The 19,278-nt window shown below is 38.5% G+C and overlaps 1 protein-coding gene across 1 annotated transcript; it reads right to left on the bottom strand.

Annotated features, from left to right (window-relative positions):
* Window positions 1–1,875: 1,875 nt before the first annotated feature.
* On the bottom strand, window positions 1,876–15,178 carry LOC139150313 (uncharacterized). The gene is made up of 4 exons (XM_070722606.1): window positions 15,095–15,178; window positions 13,905–14,199; window positions 12,690–12,826; window positions 1,876–2,153 (listed from the first exon to the last, which is right to left on the bottom strand). The coding sequence occupies exons 1-4, from the start codon at window positions 15,150–15,152 to the stop codon at window positions 2,011–2,013; spliced, it is 633 nt and encodes a 210-aa protein (XP_070578707.1). The 5' UTR covers window positions 15,153–15,178; the 3' UTR covers window positions 1,876–2,010.
* Between the last annotated feature and the right edge of the window lie 4,100 nt (window positions 15,179–19,278).

Here is a 19,278-nt window from a genome sequence, read left to right as displayed (position 1 = left end):
AAAGAGAAATAAACTTGAGACCATAAATACGAAAATTGTGCTCTAACAACAGCAAGGCAAGCGCTGTCAATTTAAACTACGGTTATCGATAAAGCTTCCCTGAATACGAACACAGAAACACAGATACACAAGCACACACATATCTAACAGAAAAAACAAAACTAGAGATAGAAGACGATTGCTAAAAGTCACAAGAATCTCAAATGATGATAAACTTGATGCGGGGAGTAAACCAAAAGAATGATTGTCACGTGAAATGAATGGACAGACGATGTATGGAAATTGTGTGGCTGCTTCAAAGCTACCACGGGAACAATAAAGGCAAAGAATGTAAAGTATATAAATTACTCCTGCTACATCCAAGGAATATTAGATTGGTGAATATTTATCAAAAATTCCAGAGAAAGAAAGATTGCAAAACAAGCTTTTCCTCTCTCAATATTTAATAAGTTACAAAAGAACACTACTGGTAGGTTTTCCCCGAGTTACACCCGTGGCCACTTTAGTGTTGATTAAGCCTGTCTGGTGCAAGCAGAAATTCTGTTGTATAAACGAAACAAAGTGGTGATCGGTGTAATAAATGTAAGGTTCACTATCGGCACCCCACTGTTAGGAATGAGATAACGTTCTACTAAAATGTCTCGCCTGCCAATTCAAATCGATCACAACACTGCACTGTAGACAGGCTGTAAGTCTGCACTCCGACAATGAACATCAATAACAACGGTCGCTAATATCATAGGGGCAAATACTTCAGTGAGGACGTAGCAAGCTTGATTGTTCAAAATATAAGAGATTGTGGTGGCAATCCGGCACCAAGCGAGGTATCACGAGGAGCTTACGAAGAAACAAGCAAGCGTTTCAAGATAAGCGTGGAGGGAGCCAGAAAAGTTTGGAAGAGATGACCATGTATCAGGACAAGTTTCCTTCAACCGGGATGAGAAAAGTGTCGTTCATGGTTACACACATGTGAATACATGTACATGTAAAATGCTACCCCGACTGTACTTTACTCTTTCCCTTTCTCTCGTACCAAGTGAAATTGGAGTACGTTTATTCACGGTTTGTAGGAAAGAAACATGGCTTAGTGCAGTGAACGTTTATTTCGAAAGTTTTGCAGTCAAGACGGGCGATGTCTGTAATTTAATCGCTAACATTTTCAAAGTGGCATTTCCTCAATTCCCGCGTCTGAACAAAGTCTGAACACGACACTTGCGATGCACGCTGTAGTATCGTTGGTATTCATTCACTGCAATATTGAAATCGGCACAAAATGTGTGATGTTCTCTAACACTGACTACATTTGAAACACATGAATTTTAGCAGATACTGAGTACTGATAGGGCAAATGCTGTGGTCAACATCATTTGTATACAGTGTATTTTATAATCACTCCCTAATTTCAGGCTAATCGGCGTGTCCACGGGGTACCGATAGTAGGATCATTATCACCACTGATACAGGGTAAAGTAACCGTTTTATCACCCTTCTGCAGACAGAAATTCTGCTTGTACCAGACAGGCTTGATCAACACTAAAGTGGCCACGGGTGTATCATATCTTCCCTTTACTGTGTGAGGGTCTATGAGGGCTGTTAAAAAATAACAGTATAATCCAATGTATTTTTAGGCAGTGATTATGTCTCGGGGTGGGAAGACAATTGCTTGTAGAAGACCCTAATCAAGGAGTCGACAGTTCATAAAGTTTTAGCTGTTGGCATAATCAGAAACCTTTCACTGTGTCAAAAGTATCGTCTATGCTTTGCATAACGATAAAACTGAAAGGAGGATATTATTATATTATATGCATCAAACACACACAAAGTGCAGACTTACAAACCGTCGAATAAAGAGGTGCCATCACGATTAAAACAATATCGATTAGTAGCAGTTTATTGGAAATTTTATGAAAATCATCTATGCACGATGTGTAATATTTTGAACAAAAATTAGTAATTTGAACGATAACAAAACATGGATGTCAACAGGGTTGCACGAGTCTTGTCGGTGATCTAATACTTCATCACAGTGACATTGCCCCTCTGACCAGCGTTGTAGGTAGTGTAGGGTGGTGGCTGCTGGGTGCTGTAGTAGGGAGCAGCAGATGATGACATGTTACTCGTCGTCACTGTGGCGACTGGTGCAGCCTGGGAATCTGTCAGAGAACATACGATTAATATTTTCATGAATTTGAAATATTATTACAGCCAAAAACAGTCCAAATATGCATCATCAATAGGCGAAGGAGCAAACTATATTAACCATCTTTTAGTCTTTTAAAGTATATTTAATATTAGTATCAGAGGTAAATTGACATTTTGGTGCGGAATTTAATAATATTTATTGCATAAATACGCACTTTCAATCACCCCTCCCTAGTCAATTACATCTCATATTTTAAATTGACCATGCATAACGGCTAAGATCATACATTTGCATATAGCCTTTTAGCCTTATAGCCTTATTAGCCCAAACATGGGGGTGTGCGTGAATGAATATATAGAACATGCATAATGTGTTATATAAATCGTGACATGGGATGTAACATATGTTCTGTAGGACAGCTTTTATAATTCTCACAGGATTACTTTGAAGGATGTTTAAATTCAAGTTGAAAACTTGTATTCATCACAAATTGGCAGACGTAAAATGTAACCTTCCCCAGGTAACCTTTGCAAAAATGAATCCCTCCTCCAAGAACCACACTGCAAATTTTTCTGGTTTGCCGGCCAGCTAAATTCAAGCCAAAAATAAACCGGCTTGTTTGTCAGTAAACGGATTGTTTCGAGTTGTGAATTTTGGCTTATATTTGGCTTTCTGGCATGCCAAGTCTGGTTTCTGTGCATGCCAGTTTGGGTTTTGATACGGCATATATACATGCCAAGTAGAGATCACTTCAGCTTGCCAGTAAGCCAGTTAGCACTGAACAATGGTTTACAGGCAATCCACTCTTATCTGAACTAGGCTTGCTAGCAAGCCATGTTTAAGATACTGTGGCTTGCCCATGTACCAGATAATGCTGAACAGTAGCTTATTTATAAACCAATACCACACTTCTCTGGCTCAACAGTAAGCCAATTCTGGTTCCATCTGGTTTAAAGATAAGCCAATATTACTGCAATGTGGCTTACAAACAAACCAATTTCTGACTAATTATGGTTTACAAGCAAGCCACTATAAGGATTCCTCTGGTTTACCAACAAGCCATTACAAGCTGGCTTGCAGACATGCCACTCTAGGGCTTTTGTATGGCTTGCTGACAAACCAGTTCAATATTAGCCATATTGCCGGGGGGGGGGGGGGGATAATTATTTCTGACCATCCTTCAAATTCAAATTGGATTTCTTCAAATTTTGCAGACACAGGGGAGGATTATCATCCCATGGAATGGCCTATTGGGTCCTCTATGTAGTGGAGCTACACAAAACAGGACTGTAAAATATCTGAAACACAAACAACAGCTGAAATAGTTAGAAATCCTGCATGCAAGCTACATTAAAAAACAACAACAACAATCATCAAAATTAATTTCAGATTAACATTTATTGCAATTTACAAGAAATGAAACAGTAATTGTTGCAATATAATTAAATCTAATACTTACAAGGGTATACTCACTGAAAATGACATTCTTATGAATGTACTTGTAAGATCATACTGATAACATAATTTGATGTTATAAAGTTTACCTCATGCATTTGATGCAAAATTGCTGGCTGTTTCACCGGAAATCCCCTGCGCATTACAGACCACTCATAATTGTCAGCACATTTAGTTCACATCCCAGCTTTGTCAAGCCAGAAGTACTCTACAAATTGACAAGTTCCTTTCAGACATCTGATGTAATTAAACTTTGAAACCCTAGATAACTTTGCAAACCCAGCATAACATGTCTCTTTCCATGCTGCAGAAGATTACACCTTCAAGAAACAACACAAACTGCTTGCTCCTTCATAGACGAGCATACCTAAACAGGGCTGCTGCTTTGCATCTCTTCCTCGGAGTTTTCCAGTATCCTGGAATATAAAAGATGTAAACATTTAAAATTTGAGGTACAAGGTTAGATCATGGTAAAACACTCAGTGCCAAGCTACTAGTACAATGAGGGCAAGGCCTATCTACTGGTATGTTTAGGGAATTTGTGCAAGTATATTGGAATGTTCATTGGCAGCATTCTAAATTACTGTCATGTTCTTAAACACATATTTGACTGCAGTTACACTATTGTCAAGTCTTTCTTGGTGCACCAATAATCTGACATGACTACTCAGGGTAAAGTCTCTTAGCATGAAAAAGATAGCTCTTACAAGTTATTGTCAATATCATAGGCCTTGCTGCATCACTGAACTGGCAAAAATGTGTAAAACTATGGTTTGAATGTCATGATAATGAATTTCAAATCCAGAATATCAAAATGAATATATTACAAGGCAAGATATATTAGAGTCACAGTGCAATGTGCTTTTGAGACTTGCAAAGAAGTTTGAAAGACTTTGAGAAAGCATTTTATCACTCTGGCTATGCAACAGCAATCATTGATGATATACTTCACATGTATATAGTTTGAAATAAGTAAATGAGGCTCCATTAACTGTAACTTTTGGCTACTTCTTCAGTATTTCACTACTGTTTATCATCTACAGTTTCTTAGCCTACTTTCCTCAGCATACTAAAATGCCAAGTATTATGTTTGTAAACACAGCCTGTATTTTTATCATTTTTATAATTGACAAATGAATTCTTGTCCACCCCTAAATGAAATTTCAACAATAACAATGCTACATGTACATACTGTACTGAGTAGCTAAACATTGAGGATTTCATCATGCTTCAATGACTTGAATGGGAAACTGCAGCTGATAAGCAGAACAAAAATGCTGGCAGAAAGCCCCCAAGTTGTGGCTAATGGAGATCAGAACAACAGAACTAAGCCATAATCTACCAAGTAAACATATGATTCATGTGAATGAGGGTATGGTTGATGGTCATATCTGCCTTTTATCTTGAAATTAATTGACAAATGCAGATTTGGCATGGCCATGTCCTCGTACAACATCCTAGCACAGCTTTGAGGAGCACTCTGTGTACCACCCATGTACCTGACAACACTGTAGCAGGGGTAATTTGATACACATCCCTGATATAGGAATGTGTGCTGTAGGTATGTGACGTGCCTAGCACTATATGCATGTACCAGAAGTGCTGTTCACCTCCCTGTACCAGGACCTGTGTTCAGCATTTGAGGCACAGTGATGAACACATCCACATTTTCAGCCCCTTTTTACCCTGGTCACATAAAAGCTTACCTCCCTGTACCAGCCTTATTGTAAACACACAGTACAATTGTGCATATATGCAGACATTCATGTACATGTTGCAATTTGCCTATTACAGAACTGTACACATTGCTTCCACAAGGTTGATTGGAAGAAAATTTTCAAGCTCATTTTTTCAAACCCATGTTACATGTACTATTTGCAAAACTATTGTACAGGACTGTTGACACACTAGGTACATGGATGTGAAATGCAGCTGTGCTACTTATTTTTCTTACTATACTACACTGAGGATATTATTTTAATAGCTGGTAGTCTATGTAGCTTCCAGAGCTGGTACAGGTATGAGCACATCCCTGAACCAGCCCTCAGAATGTAACAGGGCTTTGAGAGATTTCCAGTGTAGGATTACACGGACGTCGTTGTACTGAATCTGACAGAAATTATAAATCCAGCATGATGAAAACTCCATCAGCTGTAGCCATTGGCAATTTCCAAGTAGTTTTGTTGTGTGTATATACTGCAGTTTCTTTTTGTACTTCTTAAGGCATAATGAATGTCTAACATACATTATCAATCCAGTTCATATGTGTACAGCATGGTTATTGTTAAAAATCTAATTTCAGTCTGGAATAAAATTCATTTATCAACAATAACAATGGTTGTTAAGCATGTACACAGTACATTGTCAAGCAGAACTCTGGTATTCAAGAGACTGTTATATAGCTATCAAAACTGCAGTTTGTACACACAACAATGAAGATTGAAAATTGCTAAAACTTACAGCAAATGTCAGAGCAAACTAGTCAAGGCACATTATGTGCCTTGACTAGTTTGTACTGAATCACAGTAACAAATTTTTTCAACAAGCAATACTTACGTCACAACTGTTACCATTTTTCCAACTGCAGTTTTTCCACCAAAGACACTCTTGAGAACCAAAAATGTTTGATGCCTGTTTAAAAATAAGGGAAATGGCTAATTATGTTTTGATACACCAGACTAAGATTCAACATCATAAACCAGGTGCAAGCAAGTGGCTCCCTCATATGATTGATTATAACAATAAAAAGTTTAAACATGTCTGTCTGTTGTGTGACCAAGACAAAGATAATATGTCACAGATATGTAGTAACAGCTGAAATTTAAACAAAACCCAAAGTGTTAGTGTAATGTGTGGAAATATGAGGGACATTCATGCCTGATGTAATTATTATCACTGCACATAACGATACTTGATCACCTTTTATATCAACTCTTTGAATTCCATATCTGAGGGCAGAGTCTTCATTCTGCTTCCACAAGGTACTTAGAGAATCCATTGTTAATTTGTGGAGCTGAAGGCATTTTCTGTATCAAGTATGCTATGTCCTGGACAATATGTTGAAAAATAAACAAATAATTATCTATTACCAGTAACTGGAAGTCAATAGTCACATTTGTACAGGAAGTTATTTGCTGAAAATGAATCACTTTAATATTTACCCGTCTTGAGTGACAAGATTGAAGGACCCAAGTTCAAATCATGCTGTGGAAACATAAATTTGCCTTGAATAACAGAATCAACCATTACATCAATTTGGCCAAAGGATTTGTGAGGTATGTGTGTCTGTATTAAATCATCTAAGTTGCCAGTTTGAGGTTATTACCAACATAACCAAGAAATATCACCCATGAAACAGTATGTTATTGAAAGAATGGCATGAGGATACCTGCAAATAAGCTGTGGCAAGTCAGTTTGCCTGAAAATCACACAGAAAGGTAACGTGAAACAAATGTGCAGATTTACTCACTTTTTCTGGTAAAATGGGCATCTCTTTACTGTGGCAATAGCTCTTGTTGCAGCTATTTGTTGGTGTCTCCGTCCTATACAATAATGACAAAAGGTTATTAAATGCAATTTTCCTGTGAACTGATGGATGAGAAAATTTAAATGATTGCCATCTTTCCGTTCAGGATGGACAATGGCAAGGGGTTATTAAATGTACAGCGGACTACGGACGACGTACACCGGACGACGCATCCATGATCCACCTCTCAGAATAGCCCTGCGTACAGGTCTGTGTGTTCCCACAGGCGTACGGAACGTTTCGTAGATCGTCGTCGGATGGGATGTGACTGACACTGTGAGGCCGAAGGCCGAACCTCGGTACGGTAATGTTATACAGTACCGAGGTTCGGCCTTCGGCCTCACAGTGTCAGTCACTTCCCATCCGACGACGATCTACGAAACGTTCCGTACACCTGTGGCTGCAACAACCCCAGTTGTGCATAGACCGTTGCAGGGCTAGCTAGTGGTGGAGGCCGTATAACGCCGGGAACACACAGACCTGTACTCAGGCTACTCTTAGAAAAGCTCAGCGTCGCTGACCAGCTGACACAGTGGAGCTAAGAAAACGCATTTGATTATTCACCGAGCACGGACGATTTCGGGGAAACACATTCATTTGCGGTCGTGAAAAGCCATACAAACACGATAAACATACGAAAGGGACAAGCACACATCAGTTCAGCCTGATAAAATGAAATTGAAGGCTAATTTGTTACATCCTTGGCAATGATCATTGATAATGTCAATGAGTAGCAAGCAGTGCTAGTGCTATCAATATTTTCGCTGGTGCACCCGTCCATGGTGTAGCGGTAAGTCGAAGAAGACAATGGCGAATAGTTGTGACAAGGAAATTTTCACTTTTTCCGACAATACTCAACGCATGTATGTTACTCAAAATGGTTCAAGTTAACCGATATGCTTTGAGGAAAAAACAAGCCCGGTTTAAATCAATTCTCGACCGCAGGTCATCCGGGTACTTGCGGTTTTTTACGTCATTTTTGCGTCACGGCGCCGTGGTTAAGTTCGAATATTTCAACCACCAAAGCAATATTCAAAGTGTCAATATGCATAAATGACATAACTTTTAGTTCTGCTTTTTTCCACACAATTTCTGTATCATTCGCTCTTCTGTATCGTCTGATCTCTCATTCACCGCGCTCGTATGTTTTTCACCTAATGACGTCACTCCGCGGTCGAGAATAACTTTGCAAAACTTCCACGGAATATGCAAAAAACAAACTTACGTTTGATTTGTGGCTGTACATTCCAAGACGTCGGTTGCAACTTGCATCTGATCATGACCCGTGTATATGTGGTGGCGAATAGCTATCGTTGAGGTACATAACCAGTTCTTGCTTGCGAAGTAATTCTTCATTAGTGACGGAAGCCATTACTGTCGACTTGTGCCGGAGTACGGAATCGTAAGCGCTGATACGATCGTCAATAACGCCTCGGCTCCGGTGCGAAGGCCAGTGGAATTCGGAATTTTGGCGCGCAGTGCAGTATGTGTGCCACACAGGAATTAATACGCAACTGCCTAAAAGTGAAGGGATGGGGATTCCACTATATAGCCAGCGGTCCCTTTAAGAGTACGATCAATCAACAAGTACTATGATTCTTACATATGTCACGGATATATAATGTCTATAACGAAGTTTAAACATTGGCTTGGTGAATCATTTTGTAAAATTGAACTATTTTAAAGTGTAATGTTCCAAAGGGTGAAACGACGGTCAAAGGTTAAGGACTTCCTACTTTACGCTGTTTTGGTATTTGAACGACCGTCTGAATATCAGTTGCGTTTGCTATGGCTTGTGTATACTTTTGGCACATTCAGGGGCATATAACATCCATTTCAAACATGTCCTTATTAATAAAATGCGTCGGACTTGTCCCAGGATCAAGGCTGTGGCCTGGCAAAAATTCCGGATATGCCTGCAATCCGGGCCTACAGAGAATAGCATTGATAACGCGATTTCAGGTTTGCTACACGCGCGCATTCGGCCAAAGTTTGTTGTTGCATGCGTGACTCACGGTTGTGGTAGCATTAGTCTGAGCCATGAACTATTGTGGTTTTTACTTTCGTCGTTGTCTTGGAAAATGTTGACAATCCGACGTGTAGGCCCTACATTTGTTTTTGCATGTTAATGAAAGAAAAATGACGTCATTTGAGATCAACGCTTTTTATTGTCAATTAGGCTAATTCCTTCAATTTGTTTTGATATTTATGTGCCCACAGACTTGAAGCAAGTCCATGTATTTTGTTTGATTGAAAACTTCACAAAATTGTATCGCCCAAAATTAAAGCTAATCAATCTGTTGCACTGAATGCGCATGGTCCTCACTATCGTGCGAAAGGCCTGTCAAGTCGTGACGTGATGTAAAATTCTGGTTTAGAAATCAACCAGTGACTGAGGATGACAATGGCTTGAAACAGACCGATTAATTTCATAAACTTGAATGGTTTATACTCAAACCATGCCTACAAAGTTGCCACTTGTGGTTGGCTTAAAGATGAGCCAATGAATTTGTCGGTATATAAACAAACCAACGATGCCAGTGGCTCAAATTTAAACCGATAAATTATATTGTCACGGGCTTAAAAAGAAGCCATTCGGCTTAAATTTATACCATGACGGGCTTGATAATAAGCCACCAATGTATTGGTATGAATACACGCCATCCATACTCTGTGTGGTGGCGTGACTTCAAACCATAAAAACCTTCGTGGATTTCGGGCAAACCGAAATATTTCAAACATATACACACTGGTTCACCCGCAAGCCACCTACAACCAAGTGGTTATATTTCAAGCCAGAAGAATTTGCAGTGCAGGTTTTGTGAAAAATTTCCCTCAACCCTTTTGCCAGGTCCTAACTTAAAACTCCCCTTGTCAACGTTTGGGAAGCACTGGGTCAATCAAAGCATACGTAGCTTACATAATAAGTCTAGCATTTATCAGAACAAGGCCAAAACACCCATTTCGTGACACAATCTTCTGTAAACTTTGAAATTCGCGAATACAAATTGTTTGTATTAATTTTCTTGTTTCATGGATGTTTCCCTCTCTACCACTTTTTGAGCTGAAAGTATCCATGAAAATCAAACTGGGGTTCATAGTAAGTCAGTAAAGCCACTTCATACACAAATTATTGCCATGTATCACAAAGTCATTTAATAATTACATCTGATCTGCGATCTCAAACTTCACATTTCATAAGGTTATGGAGATTTCGTTTTTTGGGGGGGAGTTTCGTTGTAAAGACAATTTTATATTTGTACGTGTTACATATGTTTTATTCCCTGTAATTTAGAAAGTTTTCGACACGTAGACTGTTTTAGCCGCTTTCAATGTAACACCGTATGAGTACACGAGGTGTAGGGCGTTGGACATAGCAAGTACCTTTCGTACAAGATTGATCTTGCCAATGAATTTTAAACGCCGTTAGATTGGATTTTGCTTGCGATACATGGACGACCATCGTGGTTTCTTAATGATCTGTTCCTATTGAATTTTAGAGACTGGTCATTGTGCTATGCGATCTCGATTCGAGTTGAATTTCCTTGTATACTAACAGGTTACGGGCACGAACTTTACTATTGCGAGCTTCCTACAAGGAGTGAGTACGTGCATTTTTGTACTGATGTGATCACTGCGAAGCTAAAGTTAGCGGTACAACGAAATGCAATCCCGCCGCCAAGCAGGCATAAAGAAACGAATGAACGGTAAGATTTATGAACTGAAATGTCCGTCAAACGAAAGTTGGTTTCGTCTCGAGGAAGGCGCCGCTCTTCGACGAATCATCCGCTCTGCAATATGTATTAGGCTGCGTTCACAAACAACGATTAGGAGGGGGGTTGGAGGAATCGTGATTGAAATGTTATTTTTTCCAGATTCCCCCTCAATACCATAAAAATTTTTCAAATCACCACTCTATATGATCAAAATTTTTCAAGTCCCCAACTGTCATAAGCCCGAATATCAGTAAAGGATGTGCGCGCAGAAAAATAACCACGTATCGCGCCGTTCCGCTCGCATATGTTCAACACTACCTGTTATTAGCAGTTTGTAAAGTCATATTCCTAAGTGAAGTTTTTAAATTGGTTCATTTTTAAACGCATCAGTGAACTGTTTGGATTTATCAGTCTAAGCCAACTTGAGTAATCCGACTCTGGCCAGGTCAATAGCTTCTGCCAAACAGCTCACATCATGAGAGAGTGGGCAAATCGTGAATACTGGCTAATTGTCATATTGTAAAGTGACCTACACAAAGTTTGTTTCAAAAATGCAAGACATATATGAATTAGATGCTACTCAAAATTGACAACACTGGAAGGTTAAAATATTCCATCAAATCAATGTTTTCATCTCTGAAATGTTGGGTGTAATATTGGAAAATTTGGTTAAAAAATAATTACTTCCATTTAGTCACATGTTTTTTTTCAATAAGTCTTTACTGTTAGAAATTTTGATTTTGTATTATTTTATGATGAGAATGTGAAAATTTAGAGAATGTGAAAATTTAGAAAATCAAGCATGATGGCCCTATCTTTTTTCTTATATATATATATATATATATATATATATATATATATATATATATATATATATATATATATATATATATATATATATTTGATTATTCTCATATGCCAGAATTCAAAAATACTTGATAAATTTTAAAAACTCCTGCACTGTCTTCCATGTGATGCTCATTGGCCTAATATTGTGTACAAGTATGTTTTAATGTCATGAGCTTCATTTGACACAAACTCTTCTTCAACTACCATGTACATCAGAGTCAGAGCTATCTCTATCACTGTTCAGGTATGCAGTGACAGTGACACTGCAGTAGCAGGGCGGTACCTGATTGTGATACTACCCGCAGGGAGTAGCTGTATTAACTTTGATAGTTTTGACAATATTTTTGTTCAGTTTATATAACTGTGTTCATGTGCTACTCCCTACAGCATGTTGAACTGTCCAGTATTTAGCTTGCTAACACAGCCTGTGTATATGTTCCATGCATTTGTATCATTCACTGACAACTGACTGTCAGTCTGGACTATAATTAAATTGTCACCTAATACATATTTGTATATACAGGCTTTGTCGACAAACTGAATATTGTGTGTTTGAACATGCTGTAGGGAAACAGCAAGAAACTGTAGTTGATATATTGCACAGAAATATTGCAAAAATCATCAACAGTTGCAGCTTCTGCCCTGTTACTAGCTAGGCTAAAGTTTGTTTTTTTACGACAAATCACACAGATTTAGATTTTTCAAGATAAAAGTCATGAAATGTGACAAAATGGTTCTAGATTTTCTTAAACTATTACAAACATTACAACAATTCAATGACATAAAAACGGTAATTATTTTTCATTAAATTACCTACAAAAACTTGGAATTTGAAAATGTAAAACATAAAGGGGAACCAAAAAATTTTCAAGTCCCCCCTACTGGCAGAGCAAAATTTCCAAGCCCCCCCTCTACTACCCCAAAAAATTCCTCCAGCCCCCCTAATCAATTTTGTGAATGCAGCCTTATAATCTATAATACAATATGTATTATTACTTACGGTAAACATGAGTAGTTGTTCGACGATCACTACCAGCAGTAGAGCAGCACACACAGACGACAATCAGTACAGCGATCAATACAACGAAACCAATCACGCCAAATGTTATGGCCAGAATAATTCCAACAGTCAGACTTCTGGAGAGAAAAGTTGATATTGAACAAAATACTCGCTAGTCACTTTTACATACACACGGTGTCAAATGGATCACCAAAGACTGTTCAGTGTATTATAATAAAGTCGTAAAAAGAAATACTTTGAGTCACAGATACAGCCGTACTCCGAGGTATGTTGTGGCAACGTGTGTTCAGAAACTGCCCATCCATCCCAATCATTATTGTAATTGCTCTGAAATGTGTGCTCTTTCTTTGTCATAATCTTCCAAAGATAAAACAAGGAATTCTTATTTACAGAAGATACGTGATTGACACGCACATTCAGAAATTCAGTTATTGTTATTAACTCAACTCAATTGCAAAATTATATAAATCGAACCACTTAGTCCCAGCATTGTCCACTGTTACTAGTCGATTTGTCTTTTGATCCACTCATCTGTTCATAATTCTTATCGTTATTTTAGTGAACAATAATACTTGTTTTATTGTAGTTTAAAGGGCCGGGTTCGAGGCTGTGAGTGGGACGGTCTCCGGACGAGGCCACTTAATAGTTAATCAGTATTGGCTTCGCCCTCAGAGCGTTCCCCACCCTCCCTCCCTATCCTACTAGCTTGCAATTGAATTTTTTTTTCTTTCTTCCTTCTTCTTTCTTTCTGCTTTTCGTCTTTGAATATGTATCTTATTACGCCTAGAGTGGCGGAAATCGGCTCATAGCCTGTCAACATCGGAATAAAGTTGTTGACCTTGACCCCCAACACTTGTGTCTGTCTGTATGTTGTCAGTATAGGCATCATTTAAAAGTAAAAGCTGTAGTTTTGGCGTCAGGAGTCTTCGACTGCGAGTGCCATTTTTTTTGGAATTCAGCCAGGTAGGGGTTTTTGTGGGTGGAGGGAAAATGGAATATGTCAAAGGTGAGAACAAATCGATATTTACTCTGGTGTTCTCACGCTCTCGGTGTACCAGGGACGTGAAAAAACCCTTTGGCACGATGAAGCAGTCCTTATTCATATGAAAAACAATGTACAATAAAACCTGGATGAAGTCAGCACACAGGTGACGTGATATAACAGTTGAAAAGTTTTATGTTACACGTACTCACCCTGCATCACCATTCTTTATACTTATAAAATCGTCAACATCAGCATCATCACCATCTTCATTGTCGAAAAAGCCATCATCATCATCATGGCTATCGTCATGGCCGAAAATTCCATCATCGTCATCGTCATGGCCGAAAATTCCATCATCGTCATCGCCATCGTAGGCATGTGTCAACCAAGTGCTCCAGTCACAACAATAAGTGTACAAACTATTACTGCAGCAGTAATGTTCATCGGCAGAGTCAATAATCGACGGGCAATCCGCATCACTGGTACACAGATAACCATGTGACTCTGGAAACAAAATGGAATTAATTTTCCTTTGATCATAAATGACAATCACTTTTGTGCCTAGGCTTCTTATGCAAAAAAGGAAAACAACTCAAGAAATATACACACATTAATGGGAAAGTAATGAGGAAAATATATTTATTAAATATTACAGACACAAGCAATATAGCAAGAATGATTGGAAAATAGTGACAATCACACAAAACTCTTATCTTTGCATATCAACACAAACGATAAGGTCCTCTCTGCTATCAAGTTTCGAATTTCTCGGATTGCCATTGTTTGCTTTAGTATAGGTTTTGATGTCATTAGTTAAGATGAGGTCCGGTGATCGCCTCGTCCTCTCGCATTATTTCAAAGGTTCAGATCGGTAATGTTTACGTGGTATTTTGTTTGCATGTATTGATTTAAGAAACTTATCGGGTATGGCTCAGGCCATACACCTTCCGATGTCAACGGAAAGGTTTTTCTAGGGGGTCGTCTAGCCACTACCATCCCAACCCAGCCTTAATGACTCCCTATGTTACAAGTATCACACGCTGTGTGTGTCCACTTACTCTGATCCCTGTCACATATTGTAGTTTTTATCTAGACATTTGTACTAAACGGTTCTTGAGTACGAAAGAGAAGGTTTCACACAGCATATGCTGCGTACGGTTTTGCAGACCCCTTTCCTGTTCTATGTCCCACTATTTATTGTATTAACAGAGAAAGTTATACATGGCATGCCGTTCGCGATTTTGACAACCTTTCCTGAATGATGTGCACTGACACCGACAATGTGAAAGTTAACTTGAAAGTTGTGAAAACACTCTGGTCGCTATGTGCAAGACATCTAAGATTCAGATGAAAGCTATTTGGAAAATTAAACGACACTATCAATAAGACTTTCTCATACCTGCTGACAGCATAAAAATAGATAGCGACAGAAAACACAGTTTCAAAATGGCGTCCATGTTACGAGGGTAAATCTTTTTGTTGTTGTCCTGAAACGTTAGGCTGCGTTCACAAATATATCTGGAGGAGGGGGATTCTAGAAAATATTATCTGATAACGTACCCCTGTGAGAAAATTCAAGTACCCCATCACCTTGCAACTCATAATAATTTTAAAGTCCCGGACTTGAAATACATAATATAATATACAATATAAATTATATGTTCTGTTTAGAGGTGGTAGTAGGCTGTACATTTCATTTTTTTTAATATCATGACAAAACGTATTTCAACGCGATTAGAACTAATTTTGGATAATTGAATTTTCATATTTTTCAAATTTTTCAAAAGTGTTAGGTGCCATATAGCTAAATGTTGCAATATCGTAAATTGCCCATAAAACAAGTGTGTAATATAAAAAGAAAAGCAGATGAGATAACATTTGTAGATTAAATCGACATCACCATCCAATTATCCCAAATTAGTTCCAATCGTGTTTTTCTTGAAAAGACAGCTTTGTTTACTGCATGTGATGACGCAAGTGGTCATAAAGAGACATGGTATGATGATTACCTGAATGCCAGACTTTCAAAAAGGACTGAAAGAATAGAAAATATAGGAGACTCAACATAACACACAAACACTTCAGTCCACTGACCCTAAATATCTTTCTTTGTTCTTGGGTCAGTGCCGGGGGGTCAGTGTGACTATAGTCGAGAGGTTTGCAGAATTTGAAAACATCAGCAACACTGAAGGCATAATGGCCGAGTTGGGCGAGTAATTTATACTGTAGGTGAAATAGCCCTGAGGTAAAGCCGGTAAAATGTAATCGACAGATTGTAAATTTTGCCCTCGGTTGGCTCGAAAGAGACATGCAAAGATGTCATGTGAGTGACACACATATTCTCTGCTTATGGGTTCAACAATATAACGTCTTATTCGCCCCTGGCCTGTCAATGCGAGGTTTAAAATGTCCATTGTTTGAGAAATAGTCGGAACATTGTTTTTGGGGCTGTTTAACTCCTCGTTGCCAGTCAACGTGTGCGTACTGTTCCACCTAGAGTTACTCTGACCTCAATTGTAGATGTATAGAACGGGGGGTCCGTCATGGTCCGCCAGAATCAACAGGTAGTCAGTCTGGCAACTTAATACTCCTTCCTTATTTCGTGTCTCTGCTGGAGAACACTGTCAATTATCATGCGTAGACTGTAAGCCAAACGTTTCAAAATATTCTGCTCTTGACAAGAACGCCATTCATAGTCACTGCAATGTAGACCACGTTTTGTTCATACTATTCATAAACAAACAACGCTCTCTCGACATAACAAGGCGACTGGAACAGTTATTTGTGCTAACCTTTCATAGGTATATGACACTTCTTAATTTTAATGTATATGCTCAATAAGTACACAACTGCGGACGTTTTTGTTAAACTCTATTCTTTGTTCAATATCGGTCCATCATGGGGCTTCCAATCAGCGGCATTTCTTGTAACCCCCTTTCAGTTCCACAGTATTTTCAAGTCCCCAAATTTACCTCCAAAATTTTCAAGTCTCCCATAATACCCCCACCCCAGAGGTATATGTAAACACAGCCTTGATTTAATAGTCCATCAAATGACTGAAAGCTTGGCACTCACGTGATTAGCTGTTCAGCGAACCTTCAACGAACACGACGTCGTATGACCTTCAACCAAGCAATGAACATTGTCGGAGCACTTGCACTTTTATTGCTTCAACAAATTTTGTCATGAATGCCTTGTTTCAAGTTTTAAAATGAGACAAACAACACATAAAGCGCACATTTATGTAGCAATGACAAAGGTAAGACAATTTTATGATCAAACCAAGGTTTTCTGCGATCGGGCCGTGCTGGGGTAAGCTCAACAAAGGCGCTTCACCTAGATTCACAAGACGTGTACAAACACATAGACCTTTGTTTGCGACCGTATAAAAGAAACACTTCAATCAGCTGAAATTTCAACTCCACTTTGAACAAAGTCATATCAACAGACAACGTTTGTGAGGCTGCCTGCAGCTCGCAAGAAGCGTTACCAGTTGTCAGTGATCGATCTACTTATATATTTTGCTCTGGCAGACCGATATAAAATTTTATCAGATTTGACGTATCATCTTGTTTGACTTGTGGTACGTCATTTGACTTGAATCACTGATTCTAAATGTAAATGATCAAGTTTAACGAATTATATTCCAAGATTTGCATTTGTGAAATTTTGATTTCGACAATTTCAACCTTGTTACCCAATTTATCAGTCTAAATGCTGCATTAGTTTAACTAGGATTCTGGTTATGAAGTCAGAGTCGACAAACTTCATTGGAAAAAATAAGGCATTATTATGCAGATTTCACTCTCAATGATGCAGTTAGGTGTATCGGTGCACAGGTCACATCGTTCTATACAGGATGTCACTGACTCATAGTAGCGCTTCCTGAGATATCGATGACACAGCCACACGTCAACGAGTACACAGGAACTTAAGTTGGAACGTATTTCTGTAAATAACATACCTCGCTTAGTTTGTAAATCACGCTACGGGGATTAGTCGTTTTGCTCTCTCAGAGGTACTCGATCTTCAAAGTATTGACTACACGAGACAGTCAAAGTTCGTTTGTGCAACATGTAGTATTTATTTCGTAGAAGACAATCTTACAATAGCCGTCGCGTAAGCTTCTCCCCTGTCTTGGTATGTCTTAGTACACAACGAGTGGTGGATTGTCGTTTGTCTGTCGTATTGTCCGTTTCTGTGTGTTGTCCGTCTCATGAATTATCTAAGCCATGGGTTTTGAGAATGCCTTAAAGGCGTGGCTTCAATACCATTGTGCAATAGATGTGAATCAAATATAAAAGTTTCCTACAATATGCATGTGGTTATCTGCATTAATATACAGTCACTTCGTCATCTCATGTAACATAAGTGTTGATGACGCAAGACTTCACCATCTCATAATTTGTCCCTGGTCATGAAATGTTTGTAATCAAGCGTTCCTATTAATGGTGAACGCTATAAACACTAAAATACTTATTTATGTGTTTGATTTCTGACGATACGTCCGTATCGCTGACGTAAATTGTTCATAATTCCAACCCGTCCATTGACGCGCCTCGGGGACAGATACTCGGACTCTCTAACTTTTACAATTTTTTTTCTGAACTACCACTTGTTGGGGGTTTCTTTTAAGCTCTTGGTGTATGAAAACTTTTCAATATAATCGAAAATATTATTTTTCTCCATACAGTTAACTCAGGGACGGTGCCATGTTGAATTTCAAACATCGAAAAATTGTTTCTCTAGTACCGAGATTCGACCCTATTTTTATTTTTGATTTTTAAAGAAAATGTTTGAAATATTCCTGAGAAAAGTTTGAGTAAAAGTTTAAGTTGTTCACTTCCGAGGCGCAGGAATAACGGAATGATATTCAAGGTCTCTGTAACAAGTTAATGTGTCGTGTTCTATCACAATTGCATTCTTCCTGATAACATTTTGGGTCATTTGAGATACGATTGAAATTAAATTTAAACCTCACATAAAACTTAAAGCATGTCATTGACTTTCGCTTGTTTTATGTATAGTCCAGGCTAAGACACAGGTTTTTCTCATCCTATTACAGAAATGACGAGGTTTTATTTATTTTTCTGTAGTTGAATTCACGAGATGCAATTACAAGCAAGAATACTTTGCACAAACAAAAGATCTTTCTACATGCATTTCTTATCGTGTATGTTCATAGATTTTCCTTAAATGAACAAAACTTACTGTACAGTGTCATTAAAAGACACGCTGTTTCACTATTGCCACAGACATGTATAGGTAAACAGAATGACACTGAGTAAAGATAGATCAGGAGCAGCCAACAAGCCGATTTTGAACCCTAGATTTTTTACTAGAAAATGTAATATTCTATAATATTTCTTCGAGGTTTCTTTGACCTCTTTCCTCAATGTCCACGACGCCTACAAACTCTACGCACCCTTCACAGAGAACGGCTTGCGAACAACAAAGTCCTAATCCCTTCATGCCTTTGAGCTTTTTTCCCAGTGGCTCGGAAACAATCAAATTTCCCGGTCAGCCCACCCGTTTATATTTGTCGGTCGCTCTCAATGAATTGTGGACATGCGCAGTGATAAA

The sequence above is a fragment of the Ptychodera flava genome, chromosome 14 (genome assembly GCF_041260155.1).
Source record: "Ptychodera flava strain L36383 chromosome 14, AS_Pfla_20210202, whole genome shotgun sequence".
Taxonomy (NCBI): domain Eukaryota; kingdom Metazoa; phylum Hemichordata; class Enteropneusta; family Ptychoderidae; genus Ptychodera; species Ptychodera flava.
The sequence above is the reverse complement of the archived record's forward strand: the minus strand, read 5'-3'. Positions and strand labels throughout refer to the sequence as shown.